Here is a 23,887-nt window from a genome sequence, read left to right on the forward strand (position 1 = left end):
AGGGCAGCAGAGGCCGCGGCAGGCATGATACACTATACTGAGAACCTGCAGCAATAACACAGGAACGGCGGCGGAGGACGGGAGACGCCATGTTGGATTCAAACATGGCGCCGCTGTGGTAGTGTCTCAGAATGACAGGAGGGATGTGCCGAGTGTTGACACAGATGAGATCCGGACTTGGAACGCTGGGCCAGTCTCAGAAGACACCTGAACGGCAGGTAATGGCATCCAGATACCCGGATCGGGACAGTAACAGTCCATGTGTCCAGGACAGTAGCAGGCTCCAGTTGCTGGCTCATATAAATTACTTTACCGCTCAAGGATGGCATCTTCTTGCTATTACCCATAAACAACTGACCTCACAATGTTTCTGTAACCGATGGCCACTGTGGGTCTATGCTCACTGATGTCTCCCTATTTCCACACTTCAATACTTCTTGTCAGGAATCGACTCACCCGGCTGACATCTGTCCGCCGCTGCGGACTCCGTCCTGGCTCCCTGCGGTCACCTGTGGTTCACGTCCCTGCCATCGGACGCCATTGTGGGCCTGAGAGCGCCTCCGTGACGGCGGCGTGTAGCGCGCCGCGTTCCCGCTGGGCTGCGGCATGGGCGCCGCCATGACAGTCTCCAATGCTCAGCAAGCGGCGGCCAATCCGGTGCTTGGCCGCACCCACTTTTCCTCATTCACCCAATGACTGTTTACCAGGGGGTATATATGTAGCTGCAGGTCCAGTCTGCAGGTATCCTGGACTTTGTGTCACTCCTGAGACTCATGTGAAAGGATCTGGTTCCTGTCTCCTCCGTGTACCTGGCTATTCTCAAGAGACTTTGTACTCCTGGTAACTTCACTCTGCTCCGTGGAACTTCAAGTCCCAGCAATACCTGTCTTCATCAAAAGGCTTCACACCCATCATTACCTGGTGTGCTTCAGCCTGCAGTAGAGACTGACTCCAGGTGTGTTCCATCTCTCACCTGTGATACAGCTTGCTCGCTGTCAGTGCTTCTCCACCTGCACTGTGGACACAGTCAGACTCCTGCCTCTGCTATCAGGTTTGCCATACTACAAACATCACTGTTAAGTTCCATGATTCAACCTGCACTGGTTCCTATACCAGAATATCATTTCAAGTTACCTTCCCATCTGTTATTATCATTACTGGACATTATTTCTTCAAGTCATTATTCACCTGTTTCAATAGACTTTCAGCTATCACGCTGTATAACTGACATTTGCATTTATTATCATTTCTGCTGCCGTATTGTTTACCTCCTGTATAATAAATACCATTGCGCTCATGCGCAGAAACATCATCCAGCCTCCTCGTTTTCTCCCATCTACCTCCACTGACCCACTAGCGCCCCCTCTGGGGACACAGACAAGACCTGACCTGACAGTAAGTCCAGGATCGATGGACTCGGATGGTGGACGGAGTGTGGGGTCAGAGGCCTTGCAAAACCTGGTCTCCCGTCTGGATGGTCAAGAGGCTGCGCAGCAGCAGATGTTCCAATTCCTGCAAGGGATGTCCTCCCGGATAGATACACTACAGCAATCCCTGCCTAGTGTACACACTTCTTCAGTTCCTGTTACTCCAGCACCTGCCAGTACTGTGAGTTCTCCTATGCCGGCTGCATCAGCTCCAGTGTCACGTCTGCACCTGCCCGTGCCAAGCAAGTATGATGGCAGCCCCAAGTTATGTCGTGGGTTTCTTAACCAATGTGAAATCCAATTCGAATTGTTGTCACATAATTTCCCCACGTCTAGATCCAAGGTTGCCTACATCATCTCTCTACTTTCCGGATCTGCTTTGAGTTGGGTGTCTCCTCTGTGGGAACGTGCCGACCCTCTGATTAACAACTATGCAGAATTTGTGTCAACCTTCAGACGGATCTTTGACGAGCCTGGTCGTGCAACATCAGCTTCGGCAGACCTGATCCAACTTCGTCAAGGTACCCGAAGCATGGGACAATATGTCATCCAGTTCCAGACGTTGGCTGCAGAGATCCAGTGGAACAACCAAGCTCTGGTAGCAGCTTTCTGGCATGGACTCTCGGATCGGATCAAGGATGAACTGGCGACCCGTGATCTCCCTGAGCAGTTGTCTGATTTAATTTCTTTGTGTATCAAGTTGGACTCTCGCATCCGCGAACGCAATAATGAACGTGCCCGGAGTGAGCCCCGCAGATTAAGGATGATACCTTCCGTACAGTTGCAGTCTCCACCTTCAGATGAGCCTATGCAAATAAATAGGTCCCGCCTAACTCCTGAGGAGCGGTCAAGAAGAATGAGAGAGAGACTATGTCTATATTGTGCGGCTGCAGGCCACCAGATTAACTCCTGCACAGTGCGTTCGGGAAACGCCAGATCCTAACTTGCAAAGGAGGAGTCAAGTTGGGATCTTCTAGTCAAGCTCCTTCTAGTCAAGATCTAATCCTTCCTGTGACTTTGGAGACTTCAGTTGGGCTTCAAGCTGTATCTGCTTTAGTGGACTGTGGAGCTGCAGGAAACTTCATCACCCAAGCTGCGGTAAATAAATTTTGTTTGCCTGTATGTGAACTTTCTTCCCCAGTCTATATTACCGCCGTGGATGGTAGCCGTATCCCCAAGGGGAATATCTCTCACCAGACTGCACCAGTGGTTTTGGGAGTTGGGGTCTTACACTCTGAATTAATTAAGTTCCTAGTCATTCCTCAAGCCACCCAAGAGATCGTGCTGGGCATGCCCTGGCTTCAGCTACACAACCCACAGTTTGACTGGTCAACGTTACAACTCTCTTCTTGGGGTTCACATTGCCATCAGTCCTGTCTAGCCCAAATCTGTCCTATAAAGTCTACTGAGGTCAAAACACAGTCAAGTCTTCCTGCGGTTTATCAAGATTTCTCAGACGTCTTCAGTGAAAAAGCCGCAGATGTCCTGCCGCCCCATAGAGAATGGGATTGTCCTATCGATCTCCTTCCCGGCAAGAAGCCACCTAGGGGGCGTACCTATCCACTATCTGTTCCCGAAACGGAAGCGATGAGCGAGTATATCAGGGAAAATTTACAGAAGGGATTCATCCGACCTTCATCATCACCAGCTGGTGCAGGCTTCTTCTTTGTCAAAAAGAAGGATGGAGGACTGCGTCCATGCATTGACTACCGGGGTCTTAATGACATTACCATTAAAAATAGTTACCCATTACCACTTATCACCGAATTATTTGACAGAGTTAAAGGAGCCCGCATCTTCACCAAGTTAGATCTTCGCGGTGCCTACAATCTCATCAGAATCCGGAGTGGTGATGAATGGAAGACAGCTTTTAACACTCGAGATGGTCATTACGAGTACCTGGTAATGCCATTCGGGTTGAGTAATGCCCCAGCAGTATTCCAGCACTTTGTGAACGAAATCTTTCGTGATGTTCTGTATAAATATCTCGTAGTTTATCTGGATGATATTCTCATCTTCTCACAAGATCTTCCCTCTCATCGTCTACAAGTCCGTGAAGTTCTCCGACGTCTTTGTGAGAACCGGCTCTACGGTAAACTATCCAAGTGTACCTTTGAAGTTTCCTCTATACCCTTCCTGGGATATATAATTTCCGGATCGGATCTTCAGATGGACCCGACAAAATTGGAAGCCATTGCCAATTGGTCCATTCCAAACTCTCTCAAGTCTATTCAGCGATTCCTGGGATTTGCCAACTACTATAGGAAATTTATTCGGGGATTCTCCACTCTCATCGCTCCTATTACCAACCTAACTCGGAAAGGGGCAAACCATTCCAACTGGCCTGAAGAGGCTTTAGCGGCCTTTCAGAAGATCAAGCTGGCCTTTATGTCTGCTCCAGTTCTGTCCCAGCCAGATGTAGACAGACCGTTCGAGTTAGAGGTGGATGCCTCTACAGTGGGAGTTGGAGCGGTTCTCTCCCAGAAGGGAACTGATGGGAAGATTCACCCCTGTGGATTTTTTTCTCGTAAATTCCTCCCTGCAGAAGCTAACTATTCCATTGGAGATCAAGAACTACTGGCGATTAAGCTGGCCCTCGAGGAATGGAGGTATCTCCTGGAAGGGGCCAAACATCCGTTCAACATCTACACGGATCATAAAAATCTGCTGTATTTAAAGGCAGCCCAGTGTCTTAATCCTCGCCAGTCCAGGTGGTCTATGTTTTTCTCACGTTTTAACTTTAAGCTTCATTTCCGTCCAGGTTCGCAGAATGTTAAAGCTGACGCCTTATCCCGGTCTATGGAATCCGAAGAGGAAACGCCTGACTCAGTTCCACATTCCATTCTGAGTCCTGTGGTATTTGCTGCAACTCAAGTCTCCCCAGCTCCTCCTCCTGGTAAGACTTTTGTTTCCCCAGAACTCCGTCCCAAGTTGCTGTCTTGGGCCCATCAATCCAAGTTCACTGGTCATCCCGGGGTTCTGAAAACCTTCAAGTTCCTCTCTGAGACATACTGGTGGCCAAAGATGAAAGCTGACATCAAGGATTTCGTGGCATCCTGTCCTAAGTGTGTGCAGCACAAGACTCCTCGTCAGTCTCCAGCAGGTCAGTTACAACCATTGTCTGTTCCTAGTCGCCCCTGGTCGCACCTGTCCATGGACTTTATCTCCGACCTTCCTCCTTCTCAAGGATACAATACCATCTGGGTTGTAGTGGACAGATTTACCAAGATGGCCCATTTTGTTCCTCTCCAGGGTCTCCCTTCTGCCCCAAAACTTGCCCAAATCTTCCTACGGGAGATTTTCCGCTTACATGGTCTACCCTCAGAAATAATATCCGATAGAGGTGTACAGTTTGTAGCGAGGTTTTGGAGGGCTCTCTGTTCTGCAATGCAAGTCGAACTAAAGTTTTCGTCATCTTACCACCCGCAGACGAATGGGCAGACAGAAAGGGTAAACCAAGATCTAGAGACATTTTTAAGGTTGTATGTTTCATCTTCCCAGGATGACTGGTTTGACCTGCTTCCATGGGCCGAGTTTGCCCACAACTTCCGCTACCACACTGCTACTGAGACGACTCCATTCTTTGCAGTGTATGGACAACATCCTCGTGTCCCAGACTTTCAAGAGCTTCCTAACATGGATGTTCCTGCCGCCACTTCTGCTCTGAGTCAGTTTTCTTCCATTTGGAGGAAGATCCACACTTCTCTCAAAAAGGCCTCCAGCCGGTATAAACACTTTGCTGATCGCAAAAGACGTGCAGTTCCTTGCCTAAAACCTGGGGACAAGGTTTGGCTGTCTACCCGGAACCTCCGTCTCAGGGTCCCGTCTATGAAATTTGCACCACGTTTCATTGGCCCCTTTCCTGTCGAAAGGGTCATCAACCCTGTGGCCTACAAACTGAAATTACCACCTTCTCTGCGAATACCTAATGCTTTTCATGTTTCTCTCCTCAGACCTTTAGTCCTAAATCGTTTCCAGAAAGCTCTTCCAGTTGGTCCCAAAATTCGAACTCAGCGGGGCGTGGAATTCGAGATTGGAAAGATTCTGGATTCCCGTTGCCGGTACGGACGACTTCAATATCTTGTCGATTGGTCTGGTTATGGTCCTGAGGAGAGAAGCTGGGTGAATTCGTTGGATGTCCATGCTCCAAGGCTGGTCCGTGTCTTCCACAACACTCATCCTTCCAAACCACGTGGGTGTTCGGTGCCCACCCTTAAAGGGGGGGGTACTGTCAGGAATCGACTCACCCGGCTGACATCTGTCCGCCGCTGCGGACTCCGTCCTGGCTCCCTGCGGTCACCTGTGGTTCACGTCCCTGCCATCGGACGCCATTGTGGGCCTGAGAGCGCCTCCGTGACGGCGGCGTGTAGCGCGCCGCGTTCCCGCTGGGCTGCGGCATGGGCGCCGCCATGACAGTCTCCAATGCTCAGCAAGCGGCGGCCAATCCGGTGCTTGGCCGCACCCACTTTTCCTCATTCACCCAATGACTGTTTACCAGGGGGTATATATGTAGCTGCAGGTCCAGTCTGCAGGTATCCTGGACTTTGTGTCACTCCTGAGACTCATGTGAAAGGATCTGGTTCCTGTCTCCTCCGTGTACCTGGCTATTCTCAAGAGACTTTGTACTCCTGGTAACTTCACTCTGCTCCGTGGAACTTCAAGTCCCAGCAATACCTGTCTTCATCAAAAGGCTTCACACCCATCATTACCTGGTGTGCTTCAGCCTGCAGTAGAGACTGACTCCAGGTGTGTTCCATCTCTCACCTGTGATACAGCTTGCTCGCTGTCAGTGCTTCTCCACCTGCACTGTGGACACAGTCAGACTCCTGCCTCTGCTATCAGGTTTGCCATACTACAAACATCACTGTTAAGTTCCATGATTCAACCTGCACTGGTTCCTATACCAGAATATCATTTCAAGTTACCTTCCCATCTGTTATTATCATTACTGGACATTATTTCTTCAAGTCATTATTCACCTGTTTCAATAGACTTTCAGCTATCACGCTGTATAACTGACATTTGCATTTATTATCATTTCTGCTGCCGTATTGTTTACCTCCTGTATAATAAATACCATTGCGCTCATGCGCAGAAACATCATCCAGCCTCCTCGTTTTCTCCCATCTACCTCCACTGACCCACTAGCGCCCCCTCTGGGGACACAGACAAGACCTGACCTGACACTTCTGCTATGTCGCTTCTGGCCTCCTGACCTTGTTCTCTGATCTCCATAATGTTATGCTGAAGAATGGGCAGAACTGGAATATCAACTCATAAGAAAGCTAAACCTCGTCCTCAACAGGAAACCTCTCAAACTGATTTGAGACCTTTTATTCTTCCTAATCAACTAACATTGAGCCCCAGTCCTGATCATTCAGAATCTTCTCCCATCCCGTCTCTAAGTCCTTCTATGATGGCTTAAACCTATTGTTTAAACCCATGGCAAGCCAGGTGGGCTCTCTTCTTCTCTCGATTCTCCTTCAAAGTCTTTAACCACCTAGGAACCTTAAATCGAAGAACAGATGCACTTTCTCGTTCTTTTCAAACGGATGATTCACTCTCCTCTGAGAAACAATTTATTCTGAATCCGGCTTCATGTGCTTCAACTCGTACTGTTCCTCTACCTCCTCCTCCGAGAACTTTTGTAGCACCAAAATTTTGCAGGAAATTGCTTACGTGGGCTCACCCTTCATCTTTCTTGGGTCATGTTGGTGGTCTTAAGACTCTCAGGTTCATTCAGCGATTCTACTGGTGGCTTCATCTTACAACGGATGTCTTTGAATTTGTAGCTGCCTGTTCCAAGTGTGTTCAACATAAAAGTCCACGAACATCTCCCTCGGGTCTTATTCATCCACTTCCAACACCTCAAAAGCCTTGGACTCACATTTCCATGGATTTCATAACCAATTTGCCAGTCTCCAGAGGGCACAACACCATTTGGGTCATTGTGGAATGATTTTCGAAGATGGCTTACTTCATACTCCTCACTGGTCTTCCCTTTGCTCCTCAGCTATCCAAATTGTTTTTCTCATACAATTTTCATTTGCATGGCCTTCCACAGGAACTAGTTTCTGATCAGGGTCCTCAATTCGTCGCCAAGTTCTGGAAAGCTCTCAGCTCTGTCCTAGGAATCAAGTTGAACTTCTCTTCAGCCTACCATCCCCAGACTGACGGACAGACTGAAAGAGTCGACCAAGATCTGGAAACTTTCTTACGGATGTTCATGTCCCCTGCTCAGGAAGACTGGATGGATTACCTCCCATTTGCTGAGTGTCACAACTGAGGGCCTGAGCTGACGGGAGGCAGCCTCAGTTGTAGGGGCTGAGATGTAACGGAACCTGGGAGGTTGTATCAGGCCCCTAGTAAGTAACATGTAGAAGAACTGCCCGAAGGCGTGACCACGACAACCAGGGTAAAAGTCAATGATGTTTATTTATGACAAACTCTGTAACACAGCAGCAGTAAAAAGAAAACATAAAAATCAGCAGAGGATAAATACAGTTCCTGGGTACTACAGGGTGGCAAGAGCCACAGGGCTCTGGTAGTGTGAGATAGTTCTTATAATCTTCTAGTTGGAAAGTCCTTACCAGGCCCGACTGTAGCAATGGAGATGGCCCAGGATCGTACCAGCTGGTGTTCCAGGAAAAGCTGGGCTGCTATGGATAAAACGGCTGCTGTGGGTACTGGCTGGAACCAGACTGATGTTGGCACGGAGTGGATACTGGCTGGAACCAGTTAAATAATAAATGTAGCTTGAGAGCGATGAAATATGAAGTGATGTTTGGAGCTTGGGAGCGGTGAAATTATAATGCCGGTGATAAATGATAATCTGCAGAAAAGGGTACCGGCACTTTAAGAAGAGCTGACCTCTGCTGGAAGCTGGATACTGAAAGCAGGTAGATCTGTAGCTGGAAACAGATGAATCCAAGAAGATAGGAGAGTCAGGCTACACCGCAGGTGGAATGCTGGTGCGGGTCTCTTAAGTGGAAGTGTGGAGATAGGAGCTTGAACCTGGAAAACAACCACAGGAGAGAGACAAACTGGAACTAGGTTTGACAACCAAAACACTGACGCCTTCCTTGCTCAGGCACAGATTACTTATATCTGCAGCAAGGAAGGGATTGGCTAGGCAATTATGCAGATTAACATTACAAACAACAGATTGGTGGAAATTAACAGATGACAGAATCCAAGATGGCTGCGCCCATGCAGACACTTGGAGGGAAGTTTGGTTTGTAATCCATGTGGGAATTAAAACAGTAATGGCGGCGCCGGCCACAGGAGACAGGAGACGCCAGACTGATAAGTGCACATTTAACCACGCGGGCACAGTGGAGGCCGCAGCTGACGTAATCACCACTCTGACATTCTGCATGTAGAAACTCAGGAACAGCGGCGGAGGCCGCGGGAGACGCCATTCCGGATGTAACAGGCGTTGCAGTGACCGCGTCTCAGAGTGACAGGAGAGGAGGCAGGAATGTTCACATCAGTGTAACAGATGGGATCCAGTCCTGGAACGCTGAGCCAGCCTTAGGAGGCATCTGAAGGGTAAGTAATGGCGTCCAGATACCCGGATCGTGACACTGAGTTTGCATACAATAACCTATATCATTCTTCTACCAATTCCACTCCTTTCTTAATTAACTATAGTTTTCATCCACGAGTTCCTTCCTCTCCCACCTCTTGAGGTTCCTGCTGCTGAATCCGCTTTTCGTCAGTTCACTAAGATTTGGAGACAAATTCAAAAGGCACTACTTAAGACTTCCCAGAAATAAAAGACCTACGCTGATCGGAAACATAGGGCTGTTCCTAGTCTCAAAGTGGGAGATTGTGTTTGGATATCCACCAAAAACCTCAGACTCAAAGTTCCTACCAGAAAGTAAAATTCATCGGTCCGTATCCTATTAAGATTCCCAATGCCTTTCACATTTCTCTGCTAAAGCCTCCTGTACTAAATCATTTTCGGGCATCTTTCCCTTAACCTCCCAAGGTTCAAGCTGCTCAAAATGAGGAATTCGAGGTTCATGTTTCTTGACTTCCGCAAGAGGTATGGTCATCTCCAGTATCTCATAGATTGGAGGGGATATGGTCCGGAGGAAAGATCTTGGGTGGCTGCAGAGGATGTTCATGCTCCAAGACTAGGTTGTGCCTTTCATGCCAAGAATCCCACTAAGCAGCGTGGGTGTTCGGAGACCACCCTAAAAAGGGGGGTACTGTCAGCATCCGGAGTCTTACCACTGGTTCTGGTCCCTGCGGCCTTCCTCTTAGCTTCCTCTTAACCTGCTGGTGTCGCTGCGATGGATAGGAGCTACAGCAGCGAGGTCCTCTGGTGCGGCTGCCAGGTGTCTGGAGGCCGAGGTCCGGGTCCTGGGGAGGGAAGCATGGCAGCCGGAGGTGTCTGTTTCCAAGTGTCCTGTTGCTGGAGTGCGGCGTCTGGGAGGCTGAGGCCAGAGGTAGTGGCTGTGTGCTGGTTCCACATGTGTCCTCTGTGCAGGGAGCCACCATGTTGGAGAACAATCCAAGTCAATAGGTGTCCCAGTTCGCGTCCAGCCAATCCAGTACAGGCTTCCCTTATAAAAAGGGGTTGATGCTTAGCTATGTTGCCAGTACTTCAAGTTACTTGCTGCTGTAAGATGCCCTGCGCTCCCAGGTTAACCCCTGGTATCCTGGCTCTGTTGTGTCCGCCTGGTGGTCAGTTCTGTTATTGCAGTCCTTTGCTCCCAGTCCACCTGCTCTTGTGGTTTAACCACTGGTCCCTCTATCTGCTAGAGGGTCTCCGTTTGCTGATGGTGCTCACAGCGATCCTCTCTTCAGCATCGCTTACAAATCACAAGTCACTTCTTCATTCCATGTTCTTCAGCATCATTTACAAATAACTAACCTTCCATCTTTCAGAATTCTCTCAGACTTCTCTCCTAGTCGTTGTGTATGATTGAGGTCTCATTAAAACTGAATTCCTCTTTCTTCAGTGTATCATTCTTTGTCATTGTCCTCATTGCCTACCCCTCTACATCTTCAGGCCTAAGTCTTCAATCCATGAGTAAGAACTACATTCAGCCACCTCGTTTCCTGCCTTTGCCGATAGCTGCTCCCTCAGTCAATTATCAGTCGTCCGATCCCCAACTCAAACCAAGCATGACATGGAAGAAGGGGAATTCCTGGTTTCTCTGGATATTAAGGATGCGTATCTTCACATCCCAATATGGCCACCTCTTCAGGCTTACCTCAAGTTTGCATTGCAGGACAGTCACTACCAGGTCCAGGCCTTGCCTTTCAGTCTCTCAACGGCACAGAGGGTGTTATCAGGGGTGATGACAGAGATGTTGCTACAACTCCGCAAGCAGGAAGTGAACATTGTTGCATACCTGGACGATCTCCTCATAATGGCTATATTCAGAGCACAGACTACTCAGGGATCATGGGTGAATTCTCAATCTGCAGAAATCCCACTTAGAACCTACGCAGAGGCTTCAGTTCCTGGTAATGATACTGGACACGGTTTCTCAGAAGGTGCTCCTTCCTGTGGACAAGGCAAAGATAATTCAGATAATGGTATGTTCCATTTTGAAGCTGAACAAAGTTTCGGTACATCTTTGCATAAGCTTACTGGGAAAGATGATGGCCTCCTACGACGCAATTCGGTACGGAAGATTCCATGCATGACCATTCCAGCTGGATCTGCTGGAAAAATGGTCTGGGTCACATCTGCACATGCGCCAGATGATATGCCTTTCACCAAACGCCAGGATTTCCCAATTGTGGTGGTTGCTGATCTCCCTTCCAGAGGGTCTACACTTTGGAATTCATCATTGGATTCTGCTGACAATGGATGCAAGCCTCCATGGTTGTGGTGCAGTGACCCTAGGGGCTCGGTTCCAATGAAGGTGGTCTGATCAAGAGGCTTCCCTTCCGATAAATGTTTTGGAACTCAGGGCGATTTACAATGCCCTTCTGCTGACCTCTTTATTTCCTTCAGTATTAGGCCATACAGGTATGGTCGGAAAACGCACCAACTGTGACGTACATAAACCAACAAGGAGGTCCAAAGAGCAGAGCTGCAATGAGGGAGGTGTCACAGATACTCCTCTGTGTGGAGCGGAATCCCAAGGCCATTTCCGCCATATTCATTCCGGGAGTAGACAATTGGTGATCAGACTTCCTCAGTAGACACGATCTGCACCTGGGGGAATGGGGCCTCTACCCGCAAGTGTTTCAGCAGATATTTAATCGGTCGGGCTACCCGCAAATCAACTTGTTGGTTTCTCAGCTCACCAAGAAGTTTCTGTGTTACTGTTCTGGGATGAGGGATCCACAGGCCGCAGCAGTAGACGCTCTGGCGACACCGTGGATTTACCGGTTAGTGTACTTGTTCCCTCCAGTTCCTCTAATTCCAAGAGTTCTCAAAGGACTTAAAGGGACAGGGTTCAGACAATTCTGATTGCCCCAGACTGGCACCGCAGGTCCTGGTATGTAGACATTCTATCCTTATTACTTATAGGCCCCTGGCCTCTGCCAATTCAGAATGATCGTCTTACACAAGGGCCGTTCATCTATCCAGACTTACCACGGCTACGTTTGATGCAATGGAAGTATATTGGGAGGATTTTTGCCAGGAAAGAGATTCCGGGCAAGGTTATCTCGACTATGCTCCAAACCGGCCAGATGGTTGCATCGAAACATTACCATTGCATATGGAAGAAATGTGTCTCTTGGTGTGAGGGTCAACAGTATTCTGCTATGGATTTTCATCTGGGACATTTCTTGCACTTCCTGCAGGCTGTTGTGGATGTGGGCCTATGTTTAGGCTCCATAAAAGTTCAAATGTCAGCCTTGTCTTTTTCTTCCAGGGAACAATTGGCTGTTCTCCCAGTGGTCCAGATGTTCTTGACGGGTGTCCTTTATATTCGACCACCCTTTGTTCCTCCCACAGCGCCATGAGTTCTCAATTTGGTTCTGGCCTTTCTCCAATCGGTTTGATTGAACATTTACACAAGGTGGACATGGAGTATTTGACATGGCAGGCTATCATGTTGTCCTTGGCCTCAGTGAGGCGTGTTTTGGAATTAGAGGCCTTATTCTGTAAGAGTCCATCTGTGGTGTTTCATGAGGATAGAGCATTGCTTAAAACTCGCTAGACATTCTTGTCTAAGGTGGTGTCAGCATTTCATATCAATTGGCCAATGGTGGTTCTGGTTGTCACTGGCACGTCTGTTACACCAATGTCCTTGGACGGTGTTCAGGCTTTGGAGATTTATGTCAAGAGTCCAGCTCGTCTCAGAAAATCAGACTCGCTTTTTGTTCTCTATGATGCTTCAAAGATTGGTTGTCCTGCTTCGAAGTAGTCTATTGTGTGTTGGATCAGGCTTATGATCCAACAGGCTCACTCTTCGGCAGCTTTGCCGCTTCCGAGGTCTGTTCAGGCCCACTCCACACGGTCAGTGGGTTCTTCCTAGGTGGCTGCCCGGGGTGTCTTGGCTTTGCAGTTATGCTGGGCAGCTACTTGGTTGGATTCGAACACGCTGTAAAGTTTTAAAGGTTCAACACCTTGGCTACTGAGGACCTTCAGTTTGGTCAATCAGTTTTGATGGGGTCTCAGCACTCTTCCACCCAGTTTGGAGTTTTGGAACTTGCCCATGGTACTAAGACCATCCCAGTATCCCCTTGGACATGAGAGAAAATAGGATTTTAATACCTACCGGTAAATCCTTTCTCGTAGTCCATAGGGGATACTGGGCATCCCGCCTCTGTGCTTTGATATTTTCCAGCAAGAGTTCTTGTGTGTTGTAGTTTGGGTCTGCTTTTGCTGTCCCTATTTTCAAGTTGTGGTTAGTGTTGCTATCCTCTTGTTATGTTGTGTGCTGGTTCGTTCTCTCACCACTTTCCTGTCTCTTTTCCGCCTTTCAAAGTATGTCCGTCTCCTCGGGCACCGTTTTCCTGGACTGAGTCTACAGGAGGGGCATAGAAGGGTGGAGCCAGCACACTCTGAAGAAGTTTTAAATTGCCAGGCTCCAATGGACCCCATCTATACCCCATGGTACTAAGACCATCCCAGTATCCCCTACAGACTACAAGAAAAGGAATAATTGGTAGGTATTAAAATCCTCGGTTGATGGTATCACTGTGAGGGCTCAGTTTCGCATTACAATAAGCTTAGTAGGAAAGCCCCATTTGTATTATACATTTCCTTGGGTGGAATAGACGCCTTTTGGCCAGCGTCACAGGAGAAATATCCGGAAATATCTACAGATTATCCAGGCACTCAGCTGTGGATGAGGAAGACAAAGCAGCCTATAGAATGAGTTCTTTAATATGAAAAAAGTGGACCCTAAGCAGAGTGTCCCTCGGTGCTTGGATAGGGGCCTGGTTGGACTTTGGGAGTCTATGGATCCTATCAATAAGAAGGTCAGCGGCAGAAGCCTTCAGTGAAAGTTTCTGAAAAGAGAACCGTGGCATAATCACAAAGCTCAGTATTTGTAGCAGAATCCGGAACGCCCACTGGCCCTCATTCCGAGTTGTTCGCTCGCAAGCTGCTTTTAGCAGCTTTGCACACGCTAAGCCGCCGCCTACTGGGAGTGAATCTTCGCTTATCAAAATTGCGAACGAAAGATTAGCAAAATTGCGAATAGACGCTTCTTAGCAGTTTCTGAGTAGCTCCAGACTTACTCGGCATCTGCGATCAGTTCAGTGCTTGTCGTTCCTGGTTTGACGTCACAAACACACCCAGCGTCCGCACAGACACTCCTCCGTTTCTCCAGCCACTCCCGCGTTTTTTCCAGAAACTGTAGCGTTTTTTTACACACTCCCATAAAACAGCCAGTTTCCGCCCAGAAACACCCACTTCCTGTCAATCACATGCGATCACCAGAACGAAGAAAAAACCTTGTAATGCCGTGAGTAAAATACCTAACTGCATAGCAAAATTACTTGGCGCAGTCGCACTGCAGACATTGCGCATGCGCATTAGCGACTAATCGCCCTGTTGCGAAAGAAAAATAACGAGCGAACAACTCGGAATGACCCCCATTATTCTGATATTATTTCTCCGAGAGCAGTCTTCTAAATCAATGTGGAGGGTGGGCAGCGCTATTAATTGAAGTGATTGAAATAAACAATATTTTACAATATATATTAAAATTCTTTGTCAATTTATTAAAAAACAAATAAAATATGAATATTATTCACACCTCAAGATTATAAGTAAAAATACAGATGTGCACCTAGATCAGTTCATCTCCATATTAAACCATAAGTGTCTGTTCCTGATTAAATGCCCTGGTAAGTCCACAAGTCCCTCAGAGGTTTGTTCACAGATTGACACAGTTCGGTTATTTGATAGTTACCGATCACCGTATTAGAGGTGGAAAGGCTTCCATGATGGTGCTTCCATGCTGGAAATGGATGTCCTCATTTAGATGGTGATTGCTGTGATTATCCTCGTTAGGGTAGGTGGAGGTTTGCTGGTGGGTTCCGGGCTGGTTCAGACACACGGTGGCAGTCTTGGAGAACTGGAGTGGTGCTGATGGGGGGTCCTAACGCGTTTCACTGCTTCCCCAAACGATTTGCAGCTTTGTCAAAGGATACCATGTAGTAGGAAGTGAGGGTTTATATACCCTTCTTAATGAGGAGGATTGATGACACATGTGACAATTAATTTCTTCAATCACTTCAAAACATGTCTAGAGAATAGGTATAATATAAGGAAGGCAGACCTAATAAAATAATTTAATTCATATTCTATTATTCGTAAGGCTTATTACGATATTACAATTTTTATTTGTTTCTCTGAGCTTATTACAGGAAGTGCAGGTTAGGCAGTTTTTAACCAATAATCATATATGTTTACACCTGGTTGTTATGGTGATTCTATCATAAATAGTTCCATTGGTGACTCAATTTGATTGACAAAAATTTCAGCCAATTAGAAAATCTGACCCTTTAATTGGTCTGGGGCGGTCATGTGATCGCAAGTGTACTCCGTTATCCCCGGAGGTCAGTTTGATGAGGATTTATGACTCTCTCACGTGACTTTCCTTTCGTTGTCCCGTGACGTTTATGACTATATGTTTGGCTGGTTGCATAGCGCCGATGACTGCACGATGACGTGCAGTTGCACCCGCAGTTGCTTCCGCCCCTTTTGTTTACTTTTAGTCATGACGCGTCACGTGACCCGACGCTGCTGCGGCGAGTGACGTGTCTTGTGACCCGACGGGCCTGCGGCGAGTCACGTGACACGTCATCTACTGGCAGTCTAAGTATGGGTTAACACATATAGCAGCTGATATATTTCTTTACTGGATGGTTCTATTTCAAACATGATATTGTCCCATTGATGGTATCTTATAAACTAATTGGATCCTGTCCGCGCCCCGAGTCACGTGACACGCGTCGGACACACGGCCGGGTCATGTGTCTCGGCGCTGTCCCGTGTCTAAGGAGCTGGGACATGACAATCATTTACAAAACTTGACCAATAAATCTCTATGGATCTGATTTCATTAAAGTGATAGTACAGCAAACATGAGAAGCAAAATAGAAACAATAATGTTCTATTATCGGACGTGTAAGATTTCATGAAGCTCACAATAATTGTATCATGTGACTAAGGTGTAAAGGTATTAAATATATTTATCATATATCTATCTAGCAGTATTAAGATCTATAGTAGGAGTGGAGGCTCAGTATAATATAAGGCTGGTTGATAATAACAGGTTAGGATAATCAATAGTCATATTAGACACAATTTCTGGATACGCTTATTGAAGGAATTACTCAAGTTACAACACACAATGTACATTACTAAGTGAATAAAGATTTCAACATACCACCTATTTATTAATGGTGGTCAGTAGGCGTATGTTAGATGAATTTTAGACTTATGTGAACATTGAATATGATGATATAGTCATGATATCCGTCATAGTAGCACATTCAGTTCTACTGCCTCGTTTAATCCATCAGGATAGATGGAACCTATTTTATGCATCCAGTAGACTTCCTGTCTGCATAATTTACTAAAGCGATCTCCACCTCTACTAGTGGTGGGTATATGTTCTACTCCTATTATTTTTAAGCTAGCTGGATCGCTATTATGAACGTCCAAAAAGTGTTTGGATACACTGTGTGTTAATATTCGGTTTAAGATATTCCTCCGGTGTTCCAGGAATCTTATCCATAATTTTCTCGTTGTACGACCTACATATCTCTGATTGCACCCACAGATAAGTATATAAATAACATAAGAACTGTTACAATTGATGAAGCTTCTAATATCCCAAGGTTCATGAAGATTATTGTTGGATTTAGATGTTTGTATATGTTTACATGTAATACATCTGTCTCCACCACATTTATAAAAGCCTTTCGGTTTAGGTGGAAGCCAAGAAAGTTTAGCTTCCCGTATAGTGCTTTTATTTTCACTTTTAAGAAAACTTGGTGCTAATAAAGTTTTTAAAGATGTATTCTTTTTAAAAATAAATTGAGGTATTATTGGTAGATCTTCTGTCAAAAGATGGTCCTGCCGAAGAATATTATAATTTTTCTTTATAATCCGTTTAATTTCGGAGCATTGGTCATTAAAGGTGGATATAAAAGCTATCTGTCTGTTTGGCTGTTCTGGGGGTTTATCTTTTTGGACCAATAGCTCTTTTCTCTCCATTGCTAGAACTTCTTTAAAAGCTATCTGGAGGGTCTTAGTTGGATAATCTCTCTGTTTAAAAGAGTCCAGCATAGCTTCTGCTTGTATCACAAAATCTTCTTTTTTTGTACAATTTCGTCTAAGCCTGATTAGTTGTCCTTTTGGAATATTTTGTTTCCATGGAGGATAATGGGCACTTCGATAATGCAAATAGGCGTTAGCACCCACATCCTTAGTGTAATTGGTGGCTATGATGGTGCCATTTTGTATTGTCAGGGTCACATCCAAGAAGTGAATAGTGGAGGGGTGAAAAGTATAAGTGAACTGTAAGTTGTATGAATTGTGATTTAGGTGATCAAAGAAAAGAAGTGCTGATTGAATATCTCCATCCCAGATGATGAATAGGTCGTCAATATAACGTCCATAGAGGACCAGGTTCGTGCCGAAACCCCCCCCCCCCAGATGAGGGTGTCCTCAACCTCCCCCATGTAGAGGTTGGCGTAGCTCGGCGCAAACCTGGTCCCCATGGCGGTCCCCATGACTTGTAAATAGTGGGTTTCCAAAAATAAAAAGTGATTGTGATGAAGTATGAATGCTATGGAATTTAATATAAATTTGCGGTGGTCCTCTGTCAGATCATCATCAAGGCATAAACGTCTGGAGATGACTTGGAGGCCCAAGTCATGTGGTATATTGGAATAGAGACTCTGGACATCCAGAGTAAAGAAATTATAGGAATTTTTCCATTTAAATCCATCAATAAGTTTTAAAAAATGAGAGGTGTCTTTGATATGAGATCTGAGAGTGGATACACGTGGCTGTAGGTATGAATCCACATAAAATGATAAGTTGGAAGTGAGGGACCCTATACCTGAGATTATGGGACGCCCCGGGGGTGAAGTGAGGGATTTGTGAATTTTTGGTAAGTGATAATAGATGGGGACTACTGGGTGAGCTGTGTAGAGAAATTTAAATTCTTCTTTGGAGATGACCCCTTCCATTTGTGCTGTGTCTAAAAGTTCCAGTAATTGAGTTTTAAAGGTCTGGGTGGGATCGCCCATAAGTTTTTTATAGAGAGTTATATCATCCAATTGGCGTCTTGCTTCAGAGATACAGTCTGCTCTATCTTGTATGACCAAACCACCTCCTTTATCCGCCTCTTTGATCACTATAGATGTATCTCGGGTGAGGTCTTTGAGAGCTTTTTTCTCTCGTCTGTTTAAATTAGGGTATTTATTCTTCCTAGTTTTACTATCTGAATTTGAGCAAAGGTTTTTAAAGTCGCTAAGAGTAGTCTTATAGAAGCTTTCAATATTAGAGCCTTTAGATTTGATAGGAAAGAAATTCGATTTAGTTTTGAACCTCTCTCTTGAGACGTCAAACAATTTTTCTGTTTTTTTGATAAAATTAAGGTTATTTTCTTCCCATAGCTCATTAAGAGTTTCTATTGCTGAGTGATCATTTACATCTAGAACTATGGGAAATGCTTCCTCTTTATTTTTAATAAGTTTTTGTTTAGCGAAGTGGCGTTTTCGACACAACGTCCTAACAAATCTGTTTAGTTCTACAAATAAAGAAAAAATATTTGGTGTGGATGTGGGAGCAAATTTTAAACCTCGACTTAGTACAGACATCTAGGTTTCTGTTAGTGGTTTAGATGATAAATTAAAAATGTTATTAGTACTGATTTTGTTTTTATTTTTTGATCTCTCTCTTCTTAGCCTCTCTCGTCTCCCTGCTCTCTTTCCTCTGAACTTCTGCTTCTCTTTCTTCTTTTTGGTGTAAATCTGTCTCGGTTCCCGGTTGGTTCCCTGTATGGTTTTTTTGGGCGCTGATATAAAAATCTTTGTTCTTCGTTAGGGGCTCTTTCTGAATTTGCATCCCTTTCTTTTGGTCTAGCACCCATGTAGTTGGAGGAGTCACGTTGATCTTCTACTCTATCTTTTCTGATCTCTTTTTTCCTGTTAGAATAGGTATCTGAGTAGTAGTTCGATCTTTCTCTAAACTCCTTATTTATTGGGTGTTTGGTGGTGGATCTATAGGAGTTTTGTCTACCTCCATAATCTGTAGAATATCTACTGTTGGAGGCATCATTTTTCCTATCGGGATAATTAGACTGTCGATTTCCCTGATTTGGCCTGGAACGTTCTTCGTTCCTGGTTTTACCTTTATCCCTATATGTTCTCACTTGTCCCTCCTTATAGTCCTCCAAATCTCGTTTGAACTTTCTACATTTGGTTTCCAATATCATGTGTTCAAATTTATCGACCTTTTCCATGACTATGTGGTCCCTTTCTTTAAATTCTCTTGTATGGCTATGTGGTTCTAAGTTTGTTTTAAGTTGTTTAATTTCTGTCTCAATCGAGGAAGTTTTTTCCTTCCTATATTTAATGACTACCTCCATAAGGGAGAGAGAGCACCGATCAAGTATGTCCTCCCACTCCTTCTGGAAGTGTTCATCACTTTGGAATATTGAGGGTTTGAACAGTCTAAGGCCCCTCGGGATCATGTTTCTATCTAGGTATTTTTGTAAGTTCACACTGTCTAACCAATGTTTCATTTCTAACTTCAACAGGGTCTCTAGCTTGAAAAATTCCTCTTTTAACTCACAATTTGGTTTTTCTATAGCTTCTCCTTGTGAAGATTCCCATTGTGAAATATAGGTCTGCCTTCTTTTGGTTCTATTGTCGAAATTGGTGAAGCAGCTCATGCTAGCAGCCTGAAGGGACTATGTGTAGATGCAAGAGGTAACTTCTAAAAAGAAGAACAGGCGCTCAGCGTGGGTTGCTGCACCAAGCTGCTGCCAATGGACAGGAGAGTCACTCCTGAGGGTAATGGAAAAGATGTGGAGGGTGGGCAGCGCTATTAATTGAAGTGATTGAAATAAACAATATTTTACAATATATATTAAAATTCTTTGTCAATTTATTAAAAAACAAATAAAATATGAATATTATTCACTCCTCAAGATTATAAGTAAAAATACAGATGTGCACCTAGATCAGTTCATCTCCATATTAAACCATAAGTGTCTGTTCCTGATTAAATGCCCTGGTAAGTCCACAAGTCCCTCAGAGGTTTGTTCACAGATTGACACAGTTCGGTTATTTGATAGTTACCGATCACCGTATTAGAGGTGGAAAGGCTTCCATGATGGTGCTTCCATGCTGGAAATGGATGTCCTCATTTAGATGGTGATTGCTGTGATTATCTTCGTTAGGGTAGGTGGAGGTTTGCTCGTGGGTTCCGGGCTGGTTCAGACACACGGTGGCAGTCTTGGAGAACTGGAGTGGTGCTGATGGGGGGTCCTAACGCGTTTCACTGCTTCCCCAAACGATTTGCAGCTTTGTCAAAGAATTTATCACGAATAGAGACCGGGTCTTCCTGAAGGGTGTCATGTGCTGAAATCAGATCTTTGTGAGGCGCAACAATCTCTTTCATCTTAGTCTGTACGAGTGCCAATCTCACTGATATCAGACCTCAAAGCTTGAATATTAGAGTTAAGTTCTAAGGTTATTTCAGTCCTTAAATGCAGATAACATAGAATGTATAGAGTGTAGAGTAACAGGACCATCTAGAGTGTCTTAAGACGTCTTCAGCCATTACAGCTGGGCTGTGCGTCTGACAAGAAGAAGCAGATGATGTTGTAGCAGTCTCAGCAGGACCAACTAAATTCGAGGTACCAAAGAGATGGACAGGTGGGGCCGATTTGTTACCTTTGAAAAATTTTGGGAGGCATGGTAAGCCGGCTTCAAAGAGACTGACCTCTCTGAGATAGGAAAATACAAATGATCTATAAATAAAAGGAGCAGTAGTACGCTGTCAGGAGGTTACATCAAGATGACTCCGTTCAAAATGACATTCTTAGTCGGGGTGACGGGGGAATCCGAGCCAAAATTTCAAGTAAACATGATGTAATGCAACTCAAATAACACAGTAATGACCAAGATATTCCACTAGAGGTCAGCGTGATTACAGACGTGAAGTACTCAGCACAGAGAGACACAAATGGCAAAATATATTCAGTGGATAAATCCACAAAATAATATACTGTGAGGTTGTAATCAGAGTGTAAGGAGCTCTACTCAGACGATACTTGATACTGGGCTCTGCATGTAGACTGAGAGGAAGTAGATGATAGTGGTACCATATAAATAGAAGGTAGTTTCACCTCCAGGCAAATGCTGCAATTTAGTGTAGTGACCCCGGTCCAGCCGTCAGGACACTTATTTATATTAAACCTTATTGAAGGCAGAAGGCAAAGCATGCGATGGCCGGGCACCAGGATACAAAATGGCAGTCATCTCACTTCCCAATATCACCGCCGGGCTCCGGTGACTGTGGGCAGCCCGTTCTGTCCCCAGCAGTAGCGGGACCTGCACCCGTATTATCTGGACACATCATCCTTATTACTATTGAGAATATAGAGGTAAGACACTGATGATGGGGATGTAATGATAGGATTTTAATTATCTACCGGTAAATCCTTTTCTCGTAGTCTGTAGAGGATGCTGGGGTCCATTTAGTACCATGGGGTATAGACAGGTCCTTTGGGAGCCACTGGCACTTTAAGAGTTTAATAGTGTGGGCTGGTTTCCCTCTATGCCCCTCCTACCAGACTCAGTCTAGAAACTGCCAGAAGAGACGGGCATACTTTGAGAGAAGGAAATACACAGATAGTGGTGAGATTCACACCAGCTCACACATAACAAAAAGGAAAGCCAAACTAACCAACTTGGAACAATTCAGCAACGGCTCAACCAACAATACTGAACTAAGTAACAATGCAGTAATACGAAGCACAGGGCGGGCACCCAGCATCCTCTATGGACTACGAGAAAAGGATTTACTGGTAGGTAATTAAAATGCTATTTTCTCTTGCGTCCTAGAGGATAATGGGGTCCATTTAGTACCATGGGGATGTACATAAGCTCCCAGTACAGGAAGGCGAGTGCTGAGGTAATTGCAGAACTGATTGACCAAACTTGAGGTCCTCAGAGGCCAAAGTATAGAACTTGTAAAACTTAGCAAACGTTTTTGACCCTGACCAAGTAGCCGCTCAGCAAAGCTGAATAGCCGAGACCCCCTGGGCAGACGCCCAGGAAGAACCCACTTTACGGGTAGAGTGGGCCTGAACAGATTTTGGAATTGGCAATTCTGCCGTGGAATAAGCATCCTGGATAGTAAGCCTGATCCAGCGTGAAATTGTCTGCTTAGAAGCAGGACACCCAATCTTGTTGGGATCATAAAGTACAAATAGTGCACCTGACTTCCTGTGACGAGTAGTTCTCTTCACATAGATTTTCAAAGCCCGCATGACATCCAAGGACTTTGAGGTAATTGAGTTGTCAGTAGCCACTGGCACCACTATAGGTTGGTTGATATGAAAAGCTGACACAACCTTAGGGAGAAATTGCTGATGCGTTCTGAGCTCAGCTCTATCCTCATGGAAAATCAAGTAGGGGCTCTTGTGCGACAATGCCCCCAATTCTGACACATGTCTGGCAGAAGCCAAGGCCAACAACGTGACCGCCTTCCAAGTAAGAAACTTTACATCCACCTCCTGTAAAGGTTCGAAGCAATCCGATTACAGGAACTGCAGCAGCACATTAAGATCCCAAGGTGTCGTAGGAGGCACAAAGGGTGGTTGGATGTGCAGAACTCCTTTCAAGAAAGTCTGAACCTCAGGGATAGCAGCCAATTGTTTATAGAAGAAAATAAACAAGGCCAAAATCTGGATCTTGATGGAGCCCACCCAAGCGTAGGCCAACATCCACACCTGCTTGCAGAAAGAGGAGAAAATGTCCCAGGTGAAACTCCACCGTAGGAAACTTTTTGGATTCACACCAAGACACATACTTTTTCCAAATCCGATGGTAATGCTTAGACATTACCCCCTTCCTAGCTTGGATCAGAGTAGGAATAACCTTATTCGGAATGCCCTTCCGAGCTAAGATCTGGCGTTCAACCTCCATGCCGTCAAACGTAGCCGCTGTAAGTCTTGATAGGCAGACGGCCCCCGCAGTAGAAGGTCCTCGCGAAGAGGAAGAAGCCTCGTAACCTCCTGCAGTAATGCCAGAAGATCCGCGTACCAAGCCCACCTTGTCCAGTCCAGAGCAATGAGGATCGCCGGAACTTGATCTTTTTATTAGTTTGAGAATCCTTGGGATGATTGGAAGTGGAGGGAACACATACACTGACTGGAACACCCACAGAGTCACCATGGCATCAACCGCCACTGCTTGTGGGTCTCGTGAGCTGGAACAGTACCTCTAAAGCTTTTTGTTGAGGTGAGATGCCATCATGTCTATCTGAGGTACACCCCATCGGCGTGTTACCTCTGTGAATACCTCCGGGTGTAGGCCCCATTCTCCTGGATGGAGATCGTGTCTGCTGAGGAAGTCCGCTTCTCAGTTGGCCACTCTCGGAATAAAGATCGCTGACTGTGCCAGCGAGTGTCTTTCTGCCCAGAGGAGGATTCTTGTTACCTCTGACATTGCAGCCCTGCTCTTCGTTCCACCTTGCCTGTTTATGTAGGACACCGCTGTGACGTTGTCCGACTAAACCTGAATGGCTCGATCTTGCAGAAGAAAAGCTGCTTGTAGAAGGCCATTGTATATGGTCCTTAGTTCTAGAATGTTTATTGGAAGGACCGATTCCTGGCTTCACCACTTTCCTTGGAAGTTTTCCCCCTGGGTGACTACTCTCCAACCTTTGAGGCTTGCATCCGTGGTTAGAAGAATCCAATTATGAATCCCAAACCTGCGGCCCTCGAGCAGGTGAGAAGTTTGCAGCCACCAGAGTAGTGAAGTTCTGGCTTTCA

General features: G+C 45.7%; 1 protein-coding gene across 1 annotated transcript in view; it reads left to right on the forward strand.

Moving 5' to 3' along the window:
- Positions 1-23,887, forward strand: part of LOC134984362 (zinc finger protein 347-like) — a 42,640-nt gene that overhangs the window by 13,293 nt on the left and 5,460 nt on the right. The window contains exons 4-5 of the mRNA XM_063949958.1: positions 2,569-3,232; positions 5,381-5,488. Of these exons, the coding sequence (XP_063806028.1) occupies positions 2,569-3,232; positions 5,381-5,488 (772 nt within the window). The remainder of the gene's footprint in view (positions 1-2,568; positions 3,233-5,380; positions 5,489-23,887) is intronic.

This window comes from Pseudophryne corroboree, assembly GCF_028390025.1.
Source record: "Pseudophryne corroboree isolate aPseCor3 chromosome 3 unlocalized genomic scaffold, aPseCor3.hap2 SUPER_3_unloc_5, whole genome shotgun sequence".
Lineage (NCBI taxonomy): Eukaryota > Metazoa > Chordata > Amphibia > Anura > Myobatrachidae > Pseudophryne > Pseudophryne corroboree.